General features: G+C 40.5%; 1 protein-coding gene across 1 annotated transcript in view; it reads right to left on the bottom strand.

Moving 5' to 3' along the window:
- LOC134357361 (collagen alpha-1(XIX) chain) overlaps window positions 1–24,655 on the bottom strand; it is a 372,824-nt gene that overhangs the window by 311,342 nt on the left and 36,827 nt on the right. The window contains exon 4 of the mRNA XM_063068836.1: window positions 21,179–21,290. Coding sequence (XP_062924906.1) covers window positions 21,179–21,290 — 112 coding nt within the window. The remainder of the gene's footprint in view (window positions 1–21,178; window positions 21,291–24,655) is intronic.

Raw genomic sequence — 24,655 nt, 5'->3', positions numbered from 1 at the left:
GAGAGGTCACATTTGATCCCCACAGTGGGTCAGTTCATGATTATCTAAAGTTAATTGGGTTAACATCCCGCTCAGATGTACACCTATTAGCAGAGCAAGGAAGTCTTAATTCTCCTGAGTAAAATCTGTTTAAGTCAATGCTCCATTCAGTTTACAACTGTGATCAGAATCTGAATCCATAGCCCTAACTACACTGAGGTCCCACCAACAGCAATATTGCTTGGGAAAGGCACGTGGTTGGGCTGGAGAGAGATGAACGAAGCAGTTACAATACTCTGTGTATGCTTGTTCATAACTTCAGTTTGATCAAAACTTGGTACTGAGATGGTCCCAAAATGAAAATAGAAAATGATAGAAACACTTGGTAAGTCAAACAGTATCTGTGACCCTAGGAAGAGTTCCAACCTATTATATTAACTTTCTTTCTTTCTCCACAGATGTTGTATGATCTGCTGAGTGTTTTCAGCATTTTATATTTTTAATTCAGATTTCTAGCATATGCAGATATTTCCAACTATAGAGATATTCCTGATGAGAAAGACCAAACATATTTGTAATTAACAATCCTTTACCAACCTTTCTACACCAGCACCACCATAATTTGCATTAGTCGATCCATCTTGGTCTCCAATCTGTCTCAGACATTTTTGTTGCTCCACCACTCTCCTTTTTTGTAACTTAAAACGCTTGTTTCTCATGAAACAACTTTGTTTCTCACTCTACAAATGCTTCCGTGCCGGCTAATAATTCCAGCATTTTATCTTTTTATATTTCAGATATCCTCTGTAATTTTCTGCTTTTCAATGGCACGTTTTTAGATTGTGAACTCCCAGTAAGACACTTACACAACAGGAGTAAATGTCAGGAACTGCAGTCCATGATTACCTGCATTAATATTAATAGCTAGTAATGAGCAGTTGCCTCAACACTTTTTTCTTAAGATGTATCAGGGAACACAAGAGCTTAATAACTGCTGTTAAGTACTACATAAGGACTGAAATCCCACAGGAACTAGTTTCTGTTACAACAGAACATCAATCTCTTAGGCTTTTCACATACTTAGAGATATTTTTTTAATTGTCATCCTGCTTCTCAGCTTATTGTTCAACTCTTTGAAAGCTATTCAATTGGTTCAATTCCCTATATTAACCCAGAACCTTGCACATTTCTCATGCTTTTTTCTAGAACTTATTTAATTTACTTTCGCAAGATATGATAAATTCTGCTTCATTTGTTCTTCAGACAACATATCCCAGATTAAATTGGTGCTGTATTGAGAAACTGTTGCACGTCTTTATCTTTGGTTCTTTTGCAAAGAAGGTGCAAGCCAAACAACTCCTTTTTTTATACATTGTGCTTCTGATAATTGCTCATGCGAGTGCACAGGTTTCCCAATGATTTTAATGCGAAGGCCCAATTTTTAATTATGTCTTTATTCAGCAATACAGCATAGCACAGGCTCTTCCAGCCCAATGAGTCACATGGCACAGGAGCCCACCTATTTAACCCCAGCCTAATTGTAGGACAGTTTATAATGACCAATTAACCTACTAACTGGTATATCTTTGGAATGTGAGAGGAAATTGGAGCTTACAGATAGTGTTGGAATTGACCTCAGAACTCTGACACCTCGAACTGTAGTAACATTGTGCTAACAACCATTGTGGCATCCTATTTTGCCTAATTAGTCATTGAAAACATCATAATGTCTGGATGAAATTTACAGGGGTTCTCCTGATACATAGCCAATTGCCTTCAACTGCAAATGCCTCAAATATAGTAACTCATTTGACTTAGGTGTTTTTTTTACAGATGCCCTTGCAAGGGTGATATCTGCTGCCAATGGAAGGAGATTTCTCTGAATCTGCTCGAGGAAAGCTATGTTTGAACATCTTTCTTAAATCTCTTTGTGGCTTTGTTTTCAGGAGGAATGCTTTTTTCTTGTCCAACTTTTATGACTGAGTCAAACATTTGGCAATATATGCTTCAATGTCAATTAGAAGAAGATGTGTAGAGAGCAATTATCACTTTATTTACATCTTTTATTGCTTCTTAATACTCTCTTCCACTGAGTAAGCTAACTTGTGTTAGACTGCTGATCTACAAACTCCGTAGTACTGTGAGCAAACATAGACAGTGAACCTTAATAGCAGGTGTGAATTGTCAAGTAGTATACAACGCAGCAGAAATCAATGAATGCAGAATGCAAAATAGTGTTATAGTTACAGAGAAAGTGCAATGCTGGGAGGCAAAAAAGATGCAAGTGCCACAAGAAGGCAGACTGAGAGATCAATAGTTCATTTTTAGTGTATAAGAACTCCATCCAAGCGTCTTATAACAGTGGGATAGAAGTTGCCCTACACCTGAGTGGGTTGAGTGGGATCTAGGATCAGCAGAGCAGGATCAATAGGCAGAATGGCCTAATTCTGTTCCTATGTCTTATGGCCTTCCCCATTCTGGCCTATACCTCTTCCCACCTGCCTATCACCTCCCCCTGGACACCCTCTTCTTCACCTTGCTCCTATGGTCTATCTTCTTAGCCGATCAGATTCCTGCCTCTCCAGCTCTTTAACTTTCCTACCCACCCAGCTTCACCTATCACCTTCTAGCTGTCCTCCTTCCTCTCCCCCTACTTTTTTATTCTGTTGCTTTCCCTCTTCCTTTCCAATCCTTAAGCAGGGTCTTCGCCCAAAACTTAGATTGTTTATTCATTTCCATTGATGCTACCTGACCTGTCGAGTTCCTCCAGCATTTTGTGTGTGTTGCTTTAGATTTCCAGCATGTGCTGAATTTCTCATGTTTATGATCTTGAACAATGGATATGGTGCTGCCTTTCGATATTGTATAGTCAAATACTCAAATATCAAAGAATGATAAGGTGGTAAGATAACTTTGGACAGCCAAACAATGCAAAAGTGAGAAGTTATGACTGAATACCATGTAACGTTTATGTTTGATCAAATGTTTTCCAGAGAGTGCCCATCACCTTGGTACCTTTCCTCAAATCTTCCACTTTTGCATCCAACTCTACTGGGGAAATAAAAAGAGCAAGAACCATTTAAATTAACTTCTGGCAATATTACAGATGACTTCTTTTCCTGTCTGGGTTTAAGCGCTGCAAGGGCACTGCAATGTATGAATCTACAGCACCTATAAAAAGTATTCATCCCACTTGGAAGTTTTCATGCTTTATTGTTTTACAACATTGAATCATAGTGGATTAAATTTTGCGCCAAAGTGAAAACAGATCTCTACCATGTGACCTAAATTAATTACAAATATAAAACACAAAATAATTGATTGCATAAGTATTCACCCCCTTTAATATGACACACTAAATCATCACTGGTGCAGCCAATTGGTTTTAGAAGCCACATAAAGAGGACAGGAAAATTTTTAATTTGGGAAAGGCAAATTATGAGGCTATAAGGCTAGAACTTACGGGTGTGAATTGGGATGATGTTTTTGCAGGGAAATGTACTATGGACATGTGGTCGATGTTTAGAGATCTCTTGCGGGATGTACGGGATAAATTTGTCCCAGTGAGGAAGATAAAGAACGGTAGGGTGAAGGAACCATGGGTGACAAGTGAGTTGGAAAATCTAGTCAGGTGGAAATAGGCAGCATACATGAGGTTTAGGAAGCAAGGATCAGATGGGTCTATTGAGGAATATAGGGAAGCAAGAAAGGAGCTTAAGAAGGGGCTGAGAAGAGCAAGAAGGGGGCATGAGAAGGCCTTAGTGAGTAGGGTAAAGGAAAACCCCAAGGCATTCTTTAATTATGTGAAGAAAAAAGGATGACGGGAGTGAAGGTAGGACCGATTAGAGATACAGGTGGGAAGATGTGCCTGGAGGCTGTGGAAGTGAGCGAGGTCCTCAATGAATACTTCTCTTTGGTATTCACCAATGAGAGGGAACTTGATGATGGTGAAGACAATATGAGTGAGGTTGATGTTCTGGAGCATGTTGATGTTAAGGGAGAGGAGGTGTTGGAGTTGTTAAAATACATTAGGACTGATAAGTCCCTGGGGCCTGACGGAATATTCCCCAGGCTGCTCCACAAGGCGAGAGAAGAGATTGCTGAGCCTCTGGCTAGGATCTTTATGTCCTCGTTGTCCACGGGAATGGTACCGGTTGATTGGAGGGAGGCGAATGTTGTTCCCTTGTTCAAAAAAGGTAGTAGGGATAGTCCGGGTAATTATAGACCAGTGAGCCTTACGTCTATGGTGGGAAAGCTGTTGGAAAAGATTCTTAGAGATAGGATCTATAGGCATTTAGAGAATCATGGTCTGATCAGGGACAGTCAGCATGGCTTTGTGAAGGGCAGATCGTGTCTAAGAAGCCTGATAGAGTTCTTTGAGGAGGTGACCAGGCATATAGATGACGGTAGTGCAGTGGATGTGATCTATATGGATTTTAGTAAGGCATTTGACAAGGTTCCACACGGTAGGCTTATTCAGAAAGTTAGAAGGCATGGGATCCAGGGAAGTTTGACCAGGTGGATTCAGAATTGGCTTGCCTGCAGAAGGCAGAGGGTGGTGGTGGAGGGAGTACATTCAAACTGGAGGATTATGACTAGTGGTGTCCCACAAGGATCTGTTCTGGGACCTCTACTTTTCATGATTTTTATTAACGACCTGGATGTAGGGGTAGAAGGGTGGGTTGGCAAGTTTACAGACGACACAAAGGTTGGTGGTGTTGTAGGTAGTGTAGAGGATTGTCGAAGATTGCAGAGAGACATTGATAGGATGCAGAAGTGGGCTGAGAAGTGGCAGATGGAGTTCAACCTGGAGAAGTGTGAGGTGGTACACTTTGGAAGGACAAACTCCAAGGCAGAGTACAAAGTAAATGGCAGGATACTTGGTAGTGTGGAGGAGCAGAGGGATCTCGGGGTACATGTCCACAGATCCCTGAAAGTTGCCTCACAGGTGGATAGGGTAGTTAAGAAAGCTTATGGGGTGTTAGCTTTCATAAGTCGAGGGATAGGGTTTAAGAGTCGCGATGTAATGATGCAGCTCTATAAAACTCTGGTTAGGCCACACTTGGAGTACTGTGTCCAGTTCTGGTCACCTCACTATAGGAAGGATGTGGAAGCATTGGAAAGGGTACAGAGGAGATTTACCAGGATGCTGCCTGGTTCAGCAAGTATGCATTATGATCAGAGATTAAGGGAGCTAGGGCTTTACTCTTTGGAGAGAAGGAGGATGAGAGGAGACATGATAGAGGTGTACAAGATAATAAGAGGAATAGATAGAGTGGATAGCCAGCGCCTCTTCCGCAGTGCACCACTGCTCAATACAAGAGGACATGGCTTTAAGGTAAGGGGTGAGAAGTTCAAGGGGGATATTAGAGGAAGGTTTTTTACTCAGAGAGTGGTTCGTGCGTGGAATGCACTACCTGAGTCAGTGGTGGAGGCAGATACACTAGTGAAGTTTAAGAGACTACTAGACAGGTATATGGAGGAATCTAAGGTGGGGGCTTATATAGGAAGCAGGGTTTGAGGGTGGGCACAACATTGTGGGCCGAAGAGCCTGTACTGTGCTGTACTATTCTATGTTCTATAATTTAGAATGGTGATCACCTGCATGCAGTCAGGTGTTTCAACTGATCGTAGTAAAATTACACCTGTATCTGAAAGGTCCAACTGCTGGTGAGTCAGTATCCTGGCGAAAACTACATCATGAAGACAACACTTCAAACAACTCAGCATAAAAGTTATTGAAAAGCACAAGTCTGTAGATAGACACCAGAAAATTTCCAAGTCACTGAATATCCCTTCGAGTACAGTTAAGTCAATCATCAAGAAATGGAAAGAAAATGGCACAGCTGTAAATCTGCCTAGAGCAGGTAGTCCTCAAAAACTGAGTGACCGTGCACCAAGGGGACTAGTGAGGGAGATCACCAAGAAACCTATGGTGACTCTGGATGAGGTACAAGCTTCAGTGGCTGAGATGGGGGATATTGTGTAAACAACAACGATTGCCCAAGTGCTTCACCAGTCGCAGCTTTATGGAAGAGTGGCAAATTGAAAGTCACTGTTGGGAAAAAAAAGCTCACATGAAATCTCCACTAGAGTTTGCCAGAAGGCATGTGGGAGACTCTGAAGTCAGCTGGAAGAAGGTTCTAGGATCTGATTAAATCAAAATTGAGCTTCTAGGCCATCAGACTAATGAAGGGTCTTGGCCCAAAAGGTCGACTGTACCTCTTCCTAGAGATGCTGCCTGGCCTGCTGCGTTCACCAGCAACTTTGATGTGTGTTGCATCAGACTAAATGCTATGTTTGGAGTAAGCCAAACACCGCATAACATCAAAAACACACCATCGCAACCATGAAGCATCGTGGTCGCTGCATCATGCTGTGGGGATGCTTCACTGCAGCAGGCCCTGAAAGGCTTGTGAAGGTAGAAGGAAAAACTAATGCCACAAAATACAGGGAAATCCTGGAGGAAAATCTGATGCAGTCTGCAAGAGAACTGCTACTTGGGAGATTTGTTTTCCAGCAAGACAATGACCCCAAGCAAAAAGCCAAAATTACATAGGAATGGTGTAAAAACAACAAAGTTAATGTCCTGGCTTGGCCAAGTCAGAGTCCAGACCACAATCCAATTGAGAATTTCTGGCTGGGCTTGGAAGGGGCTATTCACTCACAATCCTCCTGCAATCTGACAGAGCTTGAGCAGTTTTGTAAAGAATAAGTGAAAATTGTAGTGTTCAGATGTGCAAAGCTGATAGAGACCAAGGCTTTAATTGCTGCCTAAGGTGCATCTACTAAATACTGACTTGAAGGGGATGAATATCTAAACAATCAATTATTTTGTGTTTTATATTTGTAATTAATTTAGGTCACTGTAGAGATCTGTTTTCACTTAAACACAAAAGAGTATTTTTCTGTTGATCGGCGTCAAAAAAGCCAAATTAAATCCACTTTCAATGTTGTAAAATATTAAAACATGAAAACGTCCAAGTGGGGTAAATAATTTTTATAGGCACTGTATTTCTTTTAGAGCAATGGACCTCCCACCCACTTTCCAACACTTATTGATCTGTTGTCTGCGTTGTCTATGCACGCACATTGTTCTCTCTCTCTCTCTCACTGCAACGTGAATACACCAGTTTAAGCCATCATCCACGTGTGTACTTTTTATTTAATATGTATTCAGTTATGCACAGACATAACAAATTGGCCAAGAGTATGAAGCTAAATGTCAAAAAATACACAAACTGCACTGACAGTTACGAGACGAAATAGCAAGAGCTAAACAGCACAAAAATGCCGAAGGACCTTGAGTAACAGTGTAAGACACGCTGGATTTAATGTGAAAGTAATGTGGTGATAGATTCATTCAGGAAAGTTGATGAATTTGATAGCGCTACTGAAGCCTGGAAATCGTATATTGAGAGGGATGAACTGTATTGTAATGTAAACAATGTGGAGGAGCAAAAGTAAGTCCTTATACTTCTTAGCTTAATGGACCCAAGAATATACAGTCTCTCATGCAACCGAGTAACCCCTGCAAAGCCAGCAAGCAAGACGCTCAATGAAATTGTTACAACTTAACGAAATCACTTGAGCCCTAAACCACTGGCAATAGCTGACAGATTCAAGCTTTTACTAAAGGAACCAGTCAAAAGATGAAAGCATTTCTGAATACTTTGCAGAACTGCGCAAACTTTCCCAGTACTGTGACTTTAGAGATGGACTTTCTGATATATTAAGGGACAGGTTTGTTTACAGCATGCAGAGTCAAAGCACTTAAACAAGGCTTCTGTACGAAAGAGACCTAACCTCAGAACAGGCATTGGCCATTGCAATATTGTTAGAGACTGCAGCAAAGCATGCAACAGAACTACAAAACAGAGCAACAGAGATGGTAGAAAGGACAGGCAGGATATGTTGCCTGGATTGGGGAGCATGCCTCATGAGAATAGGTTGAGTGAATAGAGATGGCAGAGGAACTGAATGCGTATTTTGCATCAGTCTTCACAGTGGAAGACATCAGCAGTATAGCAGACATTCAAGAGTGTCAGGGAAATGAAGTTTGTGCAGTGAAAATTACAACTGAGAAGGTGCTCAGGAAGCTTAATGGTCTGCGGATGGATAAGTCTCCTGAGCCTGATGGAATGCACCCTCAGGTTCTGAAGGAAGTAGTTGGAGAGATTGCAGAGGCATTAGCAATGATCCTTCAAGAATAGATAAATTCTGGTATTGTACCTGATGACTTAAAAATTGCAAATGTTACCACGCTATTTAAGAAGGGTGGGAGGCATCAGAAAAGAAACTATAGACGCATTAGCCTGACATCAGTGGTTGGGTAGTTACTGTATTATAATCGATTGTATGAGATTACAGAGTACCTGGAGGCACATGACAAGATAGGCCAAAGCCAGCATGGTTTCCCGAAAGGAAAATTCTGCCTGACGAACCTACTGCAATTTTTTGAGGACATTACAAGCAAGATAGACAAAGGAGATGCAGCAGATGTGGTGTACTTGGATTTTCAGAAGGCCTTTGACAAGGTGCCACACATGAGGCTGCTTAGCAAGATAAGAGCCCATGGAATTACAGGGAAGTTGCTGGCATGGGTGCAGCATTGGCTGATCGACAGAAAACAGAGCGGGAATAAATGGATCCTATTCTGGCTGGCTGCCAGTTACCAGCAGAGTTCCACAGGGTTGGTATTGGGACCACTGCTTTTTACAATGTATGTCATTGATTTGGACTATGGGATTAATGGACTTGTGGCTAAATTTACCAGTGATGCAAAGATAAGTGGAGGTGGTGGATACAAAGATTGTGCTGAGGACACAGAGAGCCTTCTGAGGACACAGAGTTTTGGGGAATGGGCAAAGAAGTGGCAAATGAAATACAATGTTGGAAAGTGTATGGTGATGCACTTTGGTGGAAGAAATAAACAGGCAGACAATTATTTAGATGGGGAGAGAATTCAAAATGCAGAGATGCAAAGGGACTTGGGAGTCCTTGTGCAGGATACCCTAAAGGTTAACCTCCAGGTTGAGTCAGTGGTGAAGAAGCCGAATACAATGTTGGCATTCATTCTAGAGGTATAGAATATATGAGCAGGGATGTGATGTTGAGGCTCTATCAGGCACTCGTGAGACCACACCTGGAGAATTGTGTGTAGTTTTGGGCTCCTTATTTTAGAAAGGATATACTAACATTGGAGAGGGTTCAGAGAAGAGTCACGAGAATGATTTCAGGAATGAAAAGGTTACCATATGAGGAACATCTGGCAGCTCTTGAGCTGTATTCCCTGGAGTTCAGGAGGATGACAGGAGATTTCATAGAAACATACTGAATGTTAAAAGGTCTGAACAGATTAGATATGGCAAAGTTATTTCCCGTGGTAGGGGAATCTAGGACAAGAGGGCATGACTGCAGGATTGAAGGATGTCCATTTAGAACAGTGATGCAGAGAAATTATTTTAGTCAGAGGGTGGTAAATCTGTGGAATTTGTTGCCACGAGCAGCTGTGGAGGTCAAGGCATTGGGTGCATTTAAGGCATAGATAGATAGGTTCTTGATTGGCCAGGGCATCAAAAGGTATGGGGAGAAGGCAGGGGAGTGGGGATGACTGGAAGAATTGGATTAGCCCATGATTGAATGGCAGAGAAGACTCGATGGGCTGAGTGGCCTACTTCTGTTCCTATATCTTATGGTCTTAAAAGGAGGCTTTGTGAAATTCCCAAAATTTTGAGAGTCGTGCAAAAAGCCAAAAAATGTTATTGATGTGGCACCAACAAGAGAAGGGTCCATCTAGATTTGATAAACTGTAACAACCAGGATAGAATTTTGAGTAAAGAAGTTGTTGAGCCATGAGGAACAAGTTATCATAACTTTGTTAGTCTCAAAGATTTTTAGGAGATAATATCAGTAAAAACCAAAGCCATTAAATTCAATTTCAGAAAGGCAAAGTTTGTGCAGATGTGGCAAAGACTTCAGAAGGTAAACTGGAAGGAACTGCTTGACATTGAGTCAGTTGAGGAACAATGGGGTCAATTGAATGACCTAATAAACGCAATGCATGAAATGTTCATACCCAAGGTCAGGAGAAGCAATAAAAACTCTAGATAAACTATATGGATGAATAAAGATATACAGAAAAAATTATTGAAGAAAAGACAGCTATATATAGAATACAAAAGTAATGATGTTAACTATAGGGCATATGAAAATATGAGAGCTATAGTCAAGAGGGAAATTCAGATTGCAAAAAGGCAGGTTGAGAATGATATTGATGATAATGCTAATTGACTGACCCCTGGAGATTTTTCCCAATACTTCCGTAGTAAAAGAAAAGTTGAGGAAGAAGTTAAGTGTATTTGGATGTTAAATTACGGGGTGTTAAGTTATGCAGAGAAGGCCATACTCTTAACTGAATGTTAATAAATCTCCAGAGCCAGACAACATATATCTACGGTTACTTAAAGAGGTCTGTGATTATATATACAAACCCCTGACACGTATTTTTCAAAAGTCAATGAAGACTAGTGAAATCCCTAAGGACTGGAAATGGGCTAACGTCCTGGTATATAAGAATGTCCTTGCACTGACCCTGGTAACTATAGACCAGTGAGCTTAATGTGTATCGCACATAAGATAATAGAAACAATAATAAAGAATGAGATGGAAAAGCAACTGATAAGAACAGGCATGCTAGTAGAAAGCCAGCATGGATTCAGAAAGGGGAAATCATGTTTTACTAATATGGTGGAGTTCTATGAAGAGGCAACTAAAATCTAAACAAAATCTAGATGTGGGCAGATAAATGGCAGATGAAATTTAATGTAAGGAAATGTAAAATATAGGAAGTAGAAATATTAGATATTAATTTGCACTGGGATGTCTTGAGTTAGAAAGTGCACAGTATGAGAAGGATTTGGGCATCCTGGTAGACTCATCAATATCAACATTTAGACAGTACACAAAAGCGATCAGGAAGGCTAATAGAAAGTAGGGCCATATAATGCGTTCAGTGGAGTTCAAGTCCAGAGGTATTTTCCTTGAGCTGTATAATACGCTTGTGAGTTCACACCTTGAATACTCTGCACAACTTTGGTCTTCATATTTTGTGAAGAATGTGAAGGCACTGGAGAGAGTTCAGAGAAGGGCGACTAGCCTCATTCCAGGTCTGCAAGGTATGAGCTATGAAGAAAGATTGAAAGAATTAAATCTTTTTAGCTCAAGTAGACGTAGAATGAAAGGAGACATGATAGAACTGTTCAAAATCATGAAGGGTATGAGTAAGGTGGATGCCAGCTGCGACTTCAAAATTAATCCATCAACGAGGACATGGGGCCATAGGTGGAGACTGGTTAAGGGGAAATTTCAGACTAACATCAGGAAGCATTTTTTTAATATAAACACAGTGAGTTGTGGACACATGGAACAAACTACCGAGTTGTATAGTTGCGAATAGTACCATAGAGACTTTCAAATCTAAACTCGATAATTATTTCAACACACTATGTGAATAGGAAATTTGCAAGCTTTGTTGGGCCAAATAGCCTGTTCTTGTCAAAAACTTTCTAACGTTCTGAATGTCTGCAGCCACCCAAGAGAGAGGCATTGGAGTCGATGTGCTCTACTAGAGTCACAGGGACAATGTGATGCAGCATCCAAGCTAGAGTCGATGCTGCCCCCGATCGTTCACGAGGCAGATGATAAACCATATTGTGTTCAGCCTCAGTCTGCTGCGACATTCATGAACTACACATTTTTTGTGTGACTGTATTTACTAATAACTTATATGTGCTTGCTATCTTATATGTATATATATGTGTCTTGTACAGTGTATGATTGCTGGTACCATGTTTTGCACCTTGGCCCCAGAGTAACTTTTTTTTGGCTGTATTCATGGGTCTTTATGTACGGTCAAATGACAATTGAACTTGATGGCTCATCACAAGACTGGACATTGTTAGAAACTCCCGGTGAAGAAATATCCCATATCAAGAGCTCACACCACACCAGTAATTAAGCTAATTTGGAAGATTTATTAGGACTGCCAGTACAGAGTGTGAGTTGAGCCACATGTAGAACACTTTCGGAATGGCAGGCGGTGACCAGTGGGGTACCGCAGGGTTCAGTGCTGGGACCGCAGCTGTTTACAATATACATTAATGATTTAGATGAAGGGATTAAAAGTAACATTAGCAAATTTGCAGATGACACAAAGCTGGGTGGCAGGGTGAAATGTGAGGAGGATGTGAGGAGGATGTTATGAGAATGCAGGGTGACTTGGACAGGCTGGGTGAGTGGGCAGATACATGGCAGATGCAGTTTAAAGTGGATAAATGTGAGGTTATCCACTTTGGTGGTAAGAACAGGAAGGCAGATTATTATCTAAATGGAGTCAAGTTAGGAAAAGGGGAAGTACAACGAGATCTAGGTGTTCTTGTACATCAGTCACTGAAAGCAAGCATGCAGGTACAGCAGGCAATGAAGAAAGCTAATGGCATGCTGGCCTTCATAACAAGGAGAATTGAGTATAGGAGCAAAGAGGTCCTTCTGCAGCTGTACAGGGCCCTAGTGAGACCACACCTGGAGTATTGTGTAAAGTTTTGGTCTCCAAATTTGAGGAAGGACCTTCTTGCTATTGAGGGAGTGCAGCGGAGGTTCACAAGATTAATTCCCGGGATGGCGGGACTGTCATATGTTGAAAGATTGGAGCGATTGGGCTTGTATACACTGGAATTTAGAAGGATGAGAGGGGATCTGATTTAAACATATAAGATTATTAAGGGATTGGACACGCTGGAGGCAGGAAGCATGTTCCCACTGATGGGTGAGTCCAGAACCAGAGGCCACAGTTTAAGAATAAGGGGTGGCCATTTAGAACGGAGTTGAAGAAAAACTTTTTCACCCAGAGAGTGGTGGATATGTGGAATGCTCTGTCCCAGAAGGCAGTGAAGGCCAAGTCTCTGGATGTTTTCAAGAAAGAGATGGATAGAGCTCTTAAAGATAGCGGAATCAAAGGTTATGGGGATAAGGCAGGAACTGGATACTGATTATGGATGATCAGCCATGAGCACAGTGAATGGTGGTGCTAGCTCAAAGAGCCAAATGGCCTACTCCTGCACCTATTGTCTATTATCATAAATCATATTATTGTCTATACCACAATTTTGACATGATCATAGTAAGAATGTGGAATCCACTACAATAAGGAACAGTTGAGGGTAATAATCATGAATGAGAGATCATCTACAGTAGTTGAAAGAAGGCTTTTGCTTGTCATAGCATTGGTATAAAGCCGTTGGACCAAGTTTCTGATGGTCTACATAAAAATAGGAAAGGAGTAATATCAGATGGAAGCAAATAACAGATCATCTGTGTAGCCTGTTCTATGCCATTGCAACACCTTTTAATATTGTTTTGTTATAAATCAGTTAGGATTGGTTATGGTTTCACTCCACTTCAGTTCTATGGATCCCGAGGTGTCTGATGAGGCCAACGTAGGATCTGTAGATGCAAACGGTAGTGCCTGATGGGTGGTTAGTTTGTGAAGTGGAGTGCTTCTTCTACTGCTTATGGAAGTTCCGTGTGTTCGTGATGCATGAACTCAAGATTCTCGGTGCCATCACAGGCATTCCCTCACCACTTGAGTGATTTTGGATCAATGCTTCCTATTGCACATTAAAAAAGATATATCATGTAGTCTCATCAGAGGGGTTATAAGACAAGAAATCCTCTCAAGGCCTTTCACCATTCAATAGTTACGGAAAAGAAATCTAGGAAAATGACTCTCTGACATATGATGGAATCAAAATCACAGAAGTTATGTTGAATTTGTACCAATCCAGGTTGGATATTATTGTGCATACTTTAAGACCATAAGACCAGAAGATTTAGGAGCAGGATCCTGCCTTCTCCCTGTATCCTTGCGTGCTTTGGTCAATCAAGAATCTATCACCCTGTCTTAAATACTGGTCGCCTCACTACAGGAAGGATGTGGAAACCATAGAAAGGGTGCAGAGGAGATTTACAAGGATGTTGCCTGGATTAGGGAGCATGCTTTACGAAAACTGGTTGAGTGAACTCGGCCTTTTCTCCTTGGAGCGACAGAGGATGAGAGGTGACCTGATAGAGGGGTACAAAATGATGAGAGGCATTGATCATGTGGATAGACAGAGGTTTTTTCCCAGGGCTAAAATGCTAAAATGGCTGCCACAAGAGGGCACAGGTTTAAGGTGCTGGGCAGTAGATACAGAGGAAATGTCAGGGATAAGTTTTTTTTTTAAACACAGAGAGTGGTGAGTGCGTGGAATGGACTGCCGGCAATGGTGGTGGAAGCAAATATGATAGGGTCTTTTAAGAGACTTTTGGATAGGTACATGGAGCTTAGAAAAACAGAGGGCTATGGGTAACTCCAGTAATTTCTAAGGTCGGGACATGTTCAGCACAACTTTGTGGGCCAAAGGGCCTGTATCGTGCTGTAGGTTTTCTATGTTTCTATGTAAATATACAGAAAGACCTGGCCTCCACAGCAGCTTGTGGCAAAGAATTCCACAGATTCATCACTCTCTGGCTAAAGAAATTGCTGCTTGTCTCCATTCTAAAAGGACGTCTCTCTATTCTGGGTCTGTGTCCTCTGGTCTTAGATTCTCCCACCATAGGAAACATCCTCTCCACATCCACCCTATCAAGACCTTTCACCATTCAATAGTTTCAATGAGGTCAGCCCTCATTCTTCTGAATTCTAGCAAGTACAGGCCAAGAATCATCAGACATTTCGACAAACCATTCAATCCTGGAATCAGTGTCGTGAAACTCCTTTGAACACTCTCCAGTTTCAACACATCCTTTCGAAGATAAGGGGCCCAAAACTGCTCACAATACTCCAAGTAATGACTCAGCAGTGCTTCATAAAGCCTCAACATTACATCCTTGCTTTTAGATTCCTGAAATGAATGCTAACATTGCATTTGCCTTCCTCACCACAGACTTAATCTGCAAATTAACCTTTCGGGAACCCTGCACAAGAAGTCCCAAGTCCCTTTGCTCCTCAGTTTTTTGTATTTCCTCTCCATTTAGAAAATAGTCTACCCTTTCTTTCTGCTACCAAAGTGCATGACCATACACTTCCCAACACTATTCCATCTGCCATTTCTTTGCCCATTCTCCTAATATGTCTGTCCTTCTGTAGATTCTTTACTTCCTCAACGCTACATGCCCCTCCACCTATCTTCATATCGTCTGCTAACTTCTCAACAAAGCTCTCAACTCCATTATCCAAATCATTGATATGTATTGTAAATAGAAGCTGTCTCAATGCAGACCCCTGTGGAATATCACTAGACACTGACATCCAGCCAGAAAAGTCTTGTATTATTCCCACTCTTTTCCTCCTGCCAATCAGCCACCGCTTTATCATGCTAGAATCTTTCCTGTTATTCCCATTGTTAAGCAGCCTCTTGTGTGGCAACTTGTCAAAGGTCTTCTGAAAATCCAAGTACACAACATCCACTGATTCTCTTTTGTCTATCCTGCTTGTTATTTCTTCCAAGAATTCCAGCAGATTTGTCAGGCAAGATTTTCCCTTGAGGAAAGCATACTGAACGACAGCATATTTTAAGCACGTGCCTCCAAGTACCCTGAGACCTCATCCTTAATCATCAACTCCAATATCTTCCCAACCACTGAGGTCAGACTAACTGGCCTATAGTTTCCTTTTTCCTACCCTTCTCCCTTCTTGAAGACAAGAATGACATGTGCAATTTTCCAGTCTTCCTGTACCATTCCTGAATCTGGTGGTTCTTGAAAGATCATTACTAATGCGCTCCATAATCTCTTCAGCCACCTATTTCAGAACTCTGGTAACTTATCTAACTTTAGACCTTTCATTTTCCCAAGAACCTTCTCTCTAGTTATGGTAACTTTACACACTTCATGACCACTGACACCTAGAACTTCCACCATTCTGCTGGTGTCTCCCACAATGAAGACTGATGCAAAATGCTTATTCAGTTCATCTGCCATTTCGTTGTCCCCCATTACTACCTCTCGAACATCATTTTCCAGTGTTCCAATATCTTCTCTCACTTCTGTTTTACACTTTATTCATATGAAGAAACTTTTGGTATCCTCTTTTATATTATTTGCTAGCTTAGTTTCGTATTCCAGCTTTACTTTCTCTTTTCCTTTACCTTTTTGTTTTCATATTGTAAAAAATACTGCACATTGACACACTGAGAAAGAAGTAATATAGCACTGACAAAAATTAATACCTGAACTAAGAGACATGGAAATTCTGAATAGGCAAGAACTCTCATCTCTAAAAATGAAAAGTCATGAATCTGTCACGGAAAACAGACTGTTTCTCTAGAAATGTGATTCAATGAACGTGTTGAACTAAATGGTCTGATTCTCTGCTATTCATTCAACATAAACTTATTTAATGTGAATAGCCCCAGGATATAAGAATTCTCCATCAAAAATTATAATCTTTATGACTGGAAGTTTGATAGTGGAAAGATGTACCAAGACTTACCTATGTAAATGCAGGCCAGTTACCTATTTGTAGGTCTGACAAAATTTTGAGAAGTCCCTAACCTAGATGGTATGAGGTAAAAAGGAAGTTACCAGTGTGAATGTGCAGCAGCATTTACTGGCAATCTGAGTGCTGAAGACCCCAAGGATCTCTGCTGCGAATTACACAGGAAAGTCACTCAGTATCTCCAAGTCCTCCTGAGCTGATCCTTATTGATAAGTTATTCCTTCTTCCAAATGCCTGCTGTAATTTCAGAGTATGTCCCAGGTGTACCTTGTAAGTATGCCCTGGCAGAGCTTCTGGCACAGTTAAGGCACTATGAATTCCCCACTGAGAAATTTTTGCTCTCAACCAAATAAATAAAATAAAAGAGATAAAATAATAAAAATGGCCAACAGGGCACTAAGGGTCAAGTGGTTTTATCCTGTGTGTATCATTCTATGACTGTAATATTTTCTGTTGTTTTCCACAAAAGGACTTAAATATCTTCATAATCCAGTCATCAGCATCATAACTAATCAATGAAATGGCAAGTTCTTCCATAATTACAACACTGAATTTCTGTGGATCTGTTAAGCTGGACCTTCAGTGACCTTAACATGATTTCTAGCAGGAGACTGGGAGAAGCGTTCATGCCACATACAAAGACCTAATTATTCAAAACAACAACCTCTCAGTTGCTGCACTGCTGAAAACATAAATGACATTTCTCCCCAAAACAATTGCAAGTGCACTTGAAGAGGGTATTTCCTGATAAGCATTCTTAACTGCAATGATTGGAATGTTTTGAAGCAAATCATTTTGTGTATACATCTGAAGAGACTGATGGTAATTAGACTATTTTCCCATGATACGTGGATGTGTTTGGTTCCCCAGGCCTTCTTGGTCCAGTTGCTCATTGCTTCATGTAACAATCCTTGAGTCTTCTTAATGGCATGTAAAAATAAAACCAAGATCAGTTACACTTGATAGTTTTCACGTGCAGCAGGGTGAGGGATCTTTCTATTCTGGAGGGAAAATCTGGAGGTAAGATCCCAGAAGCAGATTGTGCTTCTGAATCAAAAAATGATCTCTTAAGTTTCCGGGTTTAAATGAAAGAAGCTGCTACCATTGCACGCCTCCAATGTAAGTGTCTAATTTAATATGTACCAGCGGATTCACAGCTAGTTGAATACCGCCCAGACGAAGAAAGATGATCCCCTTTCATTTCCTGAGATTAAGGTGAAGCACATGCAGAGTTCCTAGACACGGTTTCCTTTTCCAGCTGACACATGGTGTCATCTGTCAGGGCTCGCAGCTGCTTGTGGGTTAGTTGGATGCTATAAACTGGCTTTGCAAGAAAGAGTCAAAAAATGTGCTTCCTTAGTCAGGGATCATGTGTAAAGTGTGTAAACCAGGAAGGCAGGAGAGCCAACAGCACTTAATGTTTACACACTGGTATATCAGCACCTAAACAAAAATCTTTTTATATTTATTCAACACATTAAAAGTCCCTTCTTTCTATGCATTAGGCTTAAGCACTGTACTTGCCGGAAGTATCATTTATGTCTTAGGAGTGGCATTAGGCTCTGCATCACAAGGCTGCAGGTCACTTTCCCTAACTTGGGAACTTGGTGTAGATCTGTTGCCCCCTGAGACCTCTGGTCTCCTCCAAATATGGCCTCTTGTACAGTACATAACCAAAATGACACTCAACTACGCAATGATCTATCAAAGCCGTTGCCTAAACTCTTGCTCAAACCACCCAGAGGAGTTGGAAAAGCTCACTGGGAGGATTGCTGGAGCTTAAAACCCAGGCAGCTGAAAGCATGATTGTCCATAATGGAGTTATGAAGAATCAGATTTTGGGGCAGATAAGTAGAAAAATTTAAGAAGCTATCAAAATGGAAAAACAAAAGCAAACACAGAGTGAAAATACTCAGGTCTAAAAATTCTCACTTCTACAATTCTGCATACTATGAAAGTGAATTTTGTTAAAACTGTGTTTAGGCAATAAACTTTTAACTACTTTGTCTGGGTTCTTCTCTGCACAGGATTCACAAATTCTTGGAAGCTGCATACACAGACAATATCAAGTGGCATCATCTGTGCAAAATTTCACTGTGCCCAACGACCCCAAATACTGAAGCAGGTATTAATCAGAGTGGAAATCTGATTTAAATAAGAGATAATCCAAAATGTTTGAACATTTCTCTTCCCCTCTCTTTAACATTTCATCCTCAGCGCCTTTTCCCATCCTCAATACCCAACAATGTCGTCATAGCTACTTGGAAATATTTCTGACCTCTTTCCACATCTTTCGACATAGTATCACCACTCAAAATAATCATCCATTTTGTAATTCCCCTAAATGCTACTACTCATTACCTCTGCCCAACAACACCCCTCCTCACTGATGACCTCTCTTGCCCACATCCACATAAAACCTGCTGGCCAGTATACTTGGTTTACAATCTCCAATATCTGTAATATAGAACAGTCACTTTGGAAAGGCTTTGGTAATCACTTCTATGTGTTGGAGTTATTATATTGCACAAATACTTGTGCTCCGTGGTCCAGGCACTTAGATAGACTTTCCAAAGATATGATCAGCTTGCATTCTGCAAGGTTTTTTTCACATACTCTGTTATCACAGATGGAATGCCAGTGATGCCATCTATGAGAAGTCTGGCTACTTCACAAATGTTGCCAGATTTTTTTCTGTCATTTTTCCTAAGTATTGTTTGCATGCTGGGATATTAGTTTGCTGAAGTGTTGAACACCCAAGCTCAGTACTCTGGATACCCAATCTACAAACTGAACCAAAGTTCAGCAGGTCTCATCAAAACGTAATATTTAATTCTCATATATATCATATATGCTTACATCTAACCTGTAGACAAGTGTCAAAATGCATGCATTATTTAACAATTAATTTCCATCTTTTCCATCCTCTCAGGTCACACAGAAAGACAAGGTATTCCCAGGCCTCCCCCAATATCCTTAAGAACTAATCCCGGGGGGGGGGGGGGGGGGTGGCTTTCTAATTTTCATGAATTCGATTTGATCTTTATTGCTTATTTATTTATTTATTGATTGATTGATTGATTTATTGATTGTACTTGCACCGTTTGTTGTCCTTTGCACATTGATTGTTTGTCCGTCCTGTTGGGTGGGGACTTACGATGATTCTACTGTGTTTCCTGGATCTACTGTGTATGCCCACAAGAAAACAAATCTCAGGGATTTATATGGTGACATATATACTTGGATAATAAATTTACTTTGAACTTGAGCAATTTAAAACACTGGTTCAATTACTAGGAATAAAATTGGATAGCAAAGTTTGACATCTACACACACTCAGGATTTCAGAAGTCACTGTTGTGCTGTTCTACTTCTCCAGAGACATTACTGTACTGATATCTCCCCAAGAGGTTCACCAGTGAAATATAACAAAGGCAGCAGTATTCACTTATTCCCACTGAACACCCTAGAAAATACTGCAACTTATTCAGACAAACAAGTCTGTAAAATTATTGGGAACTGAAGAGAGAAAAAGGAATAATACTGGAAATTAGTTCCTGCTACTGAAATGTTTTGTATCTCACAAGTGCAGCATTACTCTTTATTCTACTCTCCTCAGTTCTCATTCATCTCCCTATATTTACAATTTCTCCAGACAGATCAACTGTAAATAACAAGTTTTCACACTCTATGTCAGCAACAAAAACACCTGTGCCATTGTCTTGCCCCCTCCCCAGCCTTTCATAAATATTCTTCTTTCTCTGAAAGCTTAATTTTTAACTTTCACTATTTCTGATGAAAGGGCATCAACGTGAAATCATAGCTCTGTTTCTCTCTCATAGATGATGCCTGACTTGCTGATTGTTCCAGTACTTCTGCCTTTCTAACAAAAAAGTCCTCTCTGGTTATTTGAGTTCTTCTGGTTATCCTTCATGATTATTCGAGTCATGGAGATACAGCACAGAGATGGGTCTTTTTTACCCATCGAGTCCACAGTGACAATAATCACCCTTTTACACCAAGCCTACAATAATCCCATTTTTTATTCTCCCCACATTTAACAACTTTCTCAAGATTTCTTTCACTATTTACATTGGCAAATTAAGCAACCAAACCACCTATCTTTAGGATGAGGGAGGAAGTGAAACACCAGAAGAAACCATTAGTTATAGGGATAACATACAAGTACTATACAAACAGCACCTGAGGTCAAGATTGAACCCAGGTTTCTGGCTGTGTGAGACAGCAACATTAGTAGCTGAACCATTTGTTGTTGAATCCTAAAAATTGTTTTCCTTGTTTTTTTCTCTGTCTTTTATCTCACTGTTTTACTCTAATCTTTCTTTTTGCTGTTATTTTACTTTACGTATCTAATTTGGTACCAAATTCAGTTCTAATTCTGACTTCCCGACTCAGACTGTGTGCCAAAATATCCATCGCACAATCTGATTAGTCAAAGACTCAGAATATTGTTAAGCTTGTTTGCAAGTGTCCTGGATACCCCCAGAGAGTACTGCATCAAAATGAATTTCTAAACACTACAATTCTCACTTCAAAAAACCATAGAAAGCCTGTGAGCTAATGTAGGTGTGATGAATACGTAAAACTGTCCATAGTGATTCTAGCCAATATAAAATTAAGAGACCAAAAAATGATTCCTACTGTGTTTGTCTAATTGACAGTTTTCTTCCCATTCTGATAAATGGTAAGCGTTGGGAGGTTTTGCTTCTTGTTGACAAGCGTGCCAATGAAAATCTCTGCATCAGGTCGAACCCTGAAATATAAACCATAAGTAATTTCCAATCAATATGTTGGATGGATAGGATAAACACAGTACTTGCATATATTTCTCAAAAAATATAATTGAGAGTCATAAAGTTATAGAGACATAAAGCAAACACGGCCTATCTACTCCGTCCTACTAATTGAAATGCTTGTTTACTGTGAATACTCTCTGCATTCCCCCACGCTTCCTGTAATGTTGCAACCAGAATCGTATATACTTAAGGTGCTGGAAGTCTCTTTGTCTTCTCCAGCAAAGGCCTGAATTATTCATTATAGAGCCTTGAGCTGATCGGGAGAAGCTAAAATTCCAGCTATGCATCTGGAGTTTGACATGTTGAAACTTCTGGGGTACAGAAAAAAAGATTCCGAACATTAGGTACATATTTGACTTTGATGGGTTATATTAATTTGCCCCTTTTACGGCTCAGTAAAATTCATTCAATCTCATATCAATCTGCAACATTACCTGCCAGCTATCTCCAATCAAACTTGAAAAGCTTCAAGTTAATTTGATCATAGAATTATCGAAACATGTAGCACAAACACCATTCATATTGACCAACCTTGTCCATGCTTACCATGATGCTTATCTATGCTAATCCCATTTGCCTGCATTAGGGTTGTTTCCCTCTTTTGCCTTTCCTATCCAAGTAACTTTTAAACATCGTAATTGAATTTGCCTCAACCACCTCTACTGACAACTTGTTCTAGATATTCATCAATGTCTATGTGGAAAAAATATCCTTCAGATCTCTTTTAAATTAAAATACAAATGGCACTGGAGGTTTGAGATTCTGGCTAATTGTTCTGCACACAGGCATCCATTTTTTGGGATAATCATGGTTCTATAATTTTCAAGAAGCCACTTAATTCCTTGATTATCTTGTATTGGTAGCCTCATCCCACTCCACCTGTTATGAAGCATCATGGTTAGAGATCTCAGCTGGAAGAGAATAACTGACACCCTTCCCTGATACAGTAAATATGCAACTCCAGATCCACAGCAATACCTTCTGAAATGGTCTAAAAATAAAACCTTTTCCCTTCTTGAACAGCAGACCTTGATGGTGAATGTATGATTTATCTAAGGGTTCCACTGCTTCCTTCTCTCTATCTGATGCCTGTTGGGCCTCTGACCTCACTCACTCTTGACCTCTGAGCTCCCTATTGCCTGATTCCAGGCCACCTGTCCATCCAATCCCAGATCCCAAATCCATCTTCCTGCAGCAGACACAGCAAAGCAAAACTCTTCATGCCCCTGGATTCAAGCGTGGAATTGCAGTCCATGAGAGATGAAAGTTAAATGTAAAATAAACATTTCACAGAGAAACTTTCATACCAAGATTACCTTAAGTAAATATAAAAGAGATTATACTCCATGGCTAACTTATTATCCCCCTCAACCTCATTCTCCTGCCTTCTCCCTGTAACCTTTGATGTCCCTGTTAAGCAGGAACCTATCAACCTCCGCTTTAAAGGTACCCAATTACTTGGCCTCCACAGCCATCTGCACCAATGAATTCCACAGTTTCACCACCCTCCTGCTGAGGGAATTCCTCCTCATCACTGTTCTACTGGGACGTGTTTCTATTCTGAGGCTGTGCTCTCTGGTCTTAGCCTCTCCTCATATAGGAAACATCCTCTCCACATCAACTCTATCTAGGCTTTTCACTATTTAATAGGTTCAATGAAATCCCCATCATTCTTCTAACCAAAGTCCAGTGAATATAGGCCCAGAGCCTACCTGACTGCTCCGCAAATTAGTAATAATGGTTTTGTAATTTATCTTGGCAGAGCCTTATCTTGACAATTGTTCAGTTAGATCCAAAAACAGATTTTAAAAAAACTCAACCATCAAGTCTTCACCTAGGCACTAATTCTGACAGAATAAAACCACTTCCAAAAAGCTCAACTTTGCAAATTCCTTCTGAGATAACTGGAGATTGGTTTCTAAATTGCTTCAGTTGTTCAAATGCTAGTTGAGCAACAGATACTCAACCTTAGTGCTATAAGGATAACCATGCCATTCTGCTCCAACATACCCCAGTAGAAGGACAGATCCACATGGGATGCAACACATCAGTTGGGAGGGAATACCATTTACTCTAGATTCCATGAAGTCTTATATGGCATCCTCTAACCTATGGACAAGAAGATCTCCTGCTGATTACCACTTAATCATTTCCTGGAATCAAAACTCCTTCTGACTGAACAACACTTGGAAGAAACATTGAAAGAGACAAGGAGTCAAAATGTATTTTAAGTAGTGGACTTCATTGTCTCCACCTACAGCTGCTTGATCACACCACCACTGACTGCGCTCCTGACTTCTGCCAGACTGGATCTATGCCAGATAGTGAAAGAGTCAAAGCGAGGAATAATCCTATTTGACTTTGTCCTTAAAAATCTATCTATGGCAGGTGCTGTTGTCTGTGAAGGCACTGGTAGAAGTGACCACAACACAGTCTTTGTGGAAATATTGTCCTGTCATCATGTTTAGTATAGCCTTTGCCGTTTTTTCACGGCTCTACAGCTCAAAACAGGACATTCATAAGGCATTGTGGACTCTCTACAAAAGCAGAACATGTACACGGCCACAGCCTGGAACTTTACAACCCATCTACTGTGACCGTCACTCTGCTGTCAAAATGAAATCATGCCACCAATTCCGGTTCCATGAGGATTGCAGAGAAAATACAAGGAAAAACACCAGAAATACCAGAGAAGTATATTGTTAACCTTGTGAATTGCAACATATGTGTGTGATAAAACTAGCAGCAGTGATCTACAACCAATAGATCAGATGAAAATTCTCCAGTACTAGAACATTTAGTTTGGTGGCGGACAGTGAAACAGCCAATGGGAAGGAGGAAGAATAGCTATTGGCAAGTATAAATGAATAAACTGTATGAATGAATAAAGTGAATTCCAGAGGCAAGTTAAATGTGCTGCCTGTAGCATCAAGGGAGCACGTGACCAAGTGTGGTATCAAGGATTCCCGGTAAAACTAAAGTCAATGGGCTTCAAGGAGAAAACACAATGAAAGATTGACGTAGCACCCTGCACAAAGGTAGATGGTTGCAGATACTAGTAGTTCATCTTATAATGTGTTTTTGGTTTCTGGTCGCTCTTTTTTTCTTGCCATTTTGTGCAATTTTGATTGGAGCAGATGAACACAGAGCTAGATTGAACTGAACTGAGCTGAACGGAATATGTCTGGACTGGTAGGATGATTTGTGGGCTGGTGTTTTATATTCTGTGTTTTTTGCTTGTTTTTTGCCATTTGCATGATTTGTTCTTTTTTTTTTGCGTGTTGAGGGTTTGATGCTTTTCTTTGAACAGGTTCCATGGTTT

Source organism: Mobula hypostoma, chromosome 2 (assembly GCF_963921235.1).
Source record: "Mobula hypostoma chromosome 2, sMobHyp1.1, whole genome shotgun sequence".
NCBI classification, from domain to species: Eukaryota; Metazoa; Chordata; class Chondrichthyes; order Myliobatiformes; family Myliobatidae; genus Mobula; species Mobula hypostoma.
The sequence above is the reverse complement of the archived record's forward strand: the minus strand, read 5'-3'. Positions and strand labels throughout refer to the sequence as shown.